This window comes from Aquila chrysaetos (genome assembly GCF_900496995.4).
Source record: "Aquila chrysaetos chrysaetos chromosome W unlocalized genomic scaffold, bAquChr1.4 W_unloc_2, whole genome shotgun sequence".
NCBI classification, from domain to species: Eukaryota; Metazoa; Chordata; class Aves; order Accipitriformes; family Accipitridae; genus Aquila; species Aquila chrysaetos.
The window spans coordinates 210582-213124 of NW_024470322.1; the positions used below are offsets into that span (position 1 = coordinate 210582).

The window sequence follows — 2543 nt, forward strand, 5'->3', positions numbered from 1 at the left end:
TCCGTGCTGGTGACCATCCTTGCAACTCGCACCACCGACTGCTTGCCTGAGGACCAACGGGACGCCGCTGGATCCATGGTGGTGACTATCCTTGCAACTCTATCCCGACTGCTTGCTTAATTTCTACCTTTTCTTCCATTCTATCCTATCGCTACCATTTTTCCACTTTTGATACTTTTGATAATAAAAACTCTTTTGACTATACGGCATTTGACCTCGTTTGTGTCTTAATCTCGCTTTTGGGATCATATCGAAACCTTCCCCGACATTGGATCGGGACATTTAAATTGGCGTCACGGACAGGATCCCTTGAGACGAGAGTGCCGTACTGTTTCCCTGCTTTAATACGTGAGACCTCTCAGGAACGTAAGGGGGGCAGGCTTGTGGTGTTTGAAACTTTACGTGCTGCCTTCCTGAGACGACTGCTTCCCCGCTTTTTATAAGGTGTTTGAAACTTTACGTGCTACCTTCCTGAGACGACTGCTTCCCCACTTTAATACGTGAGACCTCTCAGGAACGTAAGGGGGGCAGGCTTGTGGTGTTTGAAACTTTACGTGCTACCTTCCTGAGACAACTGCTTCCCCGCTTTGTATAAGATGGGTGATAGCAAAATTGCCCGTTTGGGGAAAGAAGCTTTGTTTGATTTTTTAGAAAAACATAAAGCGCGACCCTCTGTGCTTGGGATAGACTGGGCTCAGGGAAATTGGTATAATCTGCAGAGCGTTGTTGATCGGATGGTCGCTTTACAGAAAGATGCTAGAGTGCGGTCAGGGAAAGGAAAAGCAATTGTCTGTGCCGTTCTCGGAGCCAGTCTGACCGCAGCAGTGGAGGAAAGGGATTGCCACCTCACTGCAGAATCTCAAATTATTGAATCCCTCCAAAATCTTGTTCAGTCCCTTATGGGACAAGTGGCGGGATTAAAAGCACAACTTGAAGCAGAAAAAAACCAAGTGAAACGTTTACAAATTGCTCTTAAGGAGCAGCTCCTTGCAGGTACTGTCCGTGAGGAAATTCCTCCAAGATCAGAAATTGGCTACCCCTTTAAGGACCTGCAGGCAGCAAAAGAGAGAGTGGAGAAGTTAGAGCTGCCTTCATTGCGACCTTTAGTCAAAACTGAATATACTTATGATGATGAGCAAGACCAGTTCCCCCAAGTTACAACTAAAGAAGTCCCCTATACTACCACTGAGTTGGCAAAACTAAAAAAGGAATTTGGCCGAACCCCTAAGGAGTCAGAAACGGAGTATATGTGGAGAGTATCATTGTCGGGGGGGGACCAGATTCTGTTAAGTGAAAAGGAGGCGGAAGGGTATTGGGGACCGGGAGTGTTTTTAACTACTGGGAATCACCGTGCCCCCTGGTCTTTAACCCAACGGGCAGCCTATTGGGCGGGAGGTTTGAACCCCTTGGAGAGGGGAGATCCCCTCGCGATTACGGGGACTGTTGATCAATTAGTGGAGAGTGTGCAAAAGGCAGCTTGTCTGCAGATGATGTATGATCGAAAATTGGAGCCTAGGCAGGAGTCCCCAATGATGATGTTGGTGGATCCTGAGCGAATGACTCCCCTTATACGGGGACTCCCTGATTCCCTGAAACCAATTGGTATACAATTACAAGGAAAGATACAGGCGATGCCCCAGGGCGAGAGTGTTGGGGCTGCTTCAGGAGGATTCACGCCTGATCAGCACCGCCGCCCCCCAGATAAGAAAATTTGGACTTGGGGAGAAGTGGCCCAGGAATTAATTAATTACGGGCGCAAATATGGTCCTGTTAACCCTCCAGCCACCAAAACAGACTCCAGGGGCTTGAGGCGGACTAAAGTAAAAATAGTTCCGTGCCCTGGGAGTGATAAGAGAACACCCCTTGCTAAACCGCCGGGGGGGAGAGATATCCCGAACAAACGTAATATACTGTGGGCGCGGGGATACCAGAAGGGGATCCCGCGTAGCTTAATGGACGGGATGTCAACAGACAAATTGGAAAAATTGGTAACAGCGTGGCCTGATAAACCAGTAAACAGAAAAGTGGATTTTGAGAATACTACCCTGAGCACACCTTCCCTGATTGATTTATCAGAAACAAATGCCACCCAAGAGCCGGCGGGAAACTAGATCCTTCGCCTTCCAGTGGTGAGCGGGGGGGCGAAGGTTGGATGTATATTAGACAGCTCACTGAAAACGGCCAGGGTGATTTACTAATTACAGGCATTGTGGGACCAAGACAAGTCCCAGTCACCTTTTTGGTAGATACCGGAGCTCAGATTTCAGCTATTAAAACTAAAGATGCTGCTGGTTATCAATCCAGGTTTTTCCTTTTAAAACATCGAGTCCTAAAGGGTTGGGTGGAAGCTCCCCCACGGCCATTGTCGCTGTGGTGGCGCTGTCTTCTCCTGGCAAACGCAGGCTGACCATTGCTGGTGCCTGTGGCTGAACAATGCCGAATGCATCTGCCACAAAAAGCCGCTGTTTGGAGGGTGTAATTCACCCTTTGTTTTTCCTGCTCCCAGACGATGAAGGGGATGGACTGGGTGTTAAAGTATATGA

General features: G+C 48.5%; 1 protein-coding gene across 1 annotated transcript; it reads left to right on the forward strand.

Moving 5' to 3' along the window:
- Window positions 1-596: 596 nt before the first annotated feature.
- LOC121232919 lies at window positions 597-2111 on the forward strand. The gene has a single exon (XM_041121416.1). The coding sequence runs from the start codon at window positions 597-599 to the stop codon at window positions 2109-2111; it is 1515 nt and encodes a 504-aa protein (XP_040977350.1).
- Window positions 2112-2543: the final 432 nt, after the last annotated feature.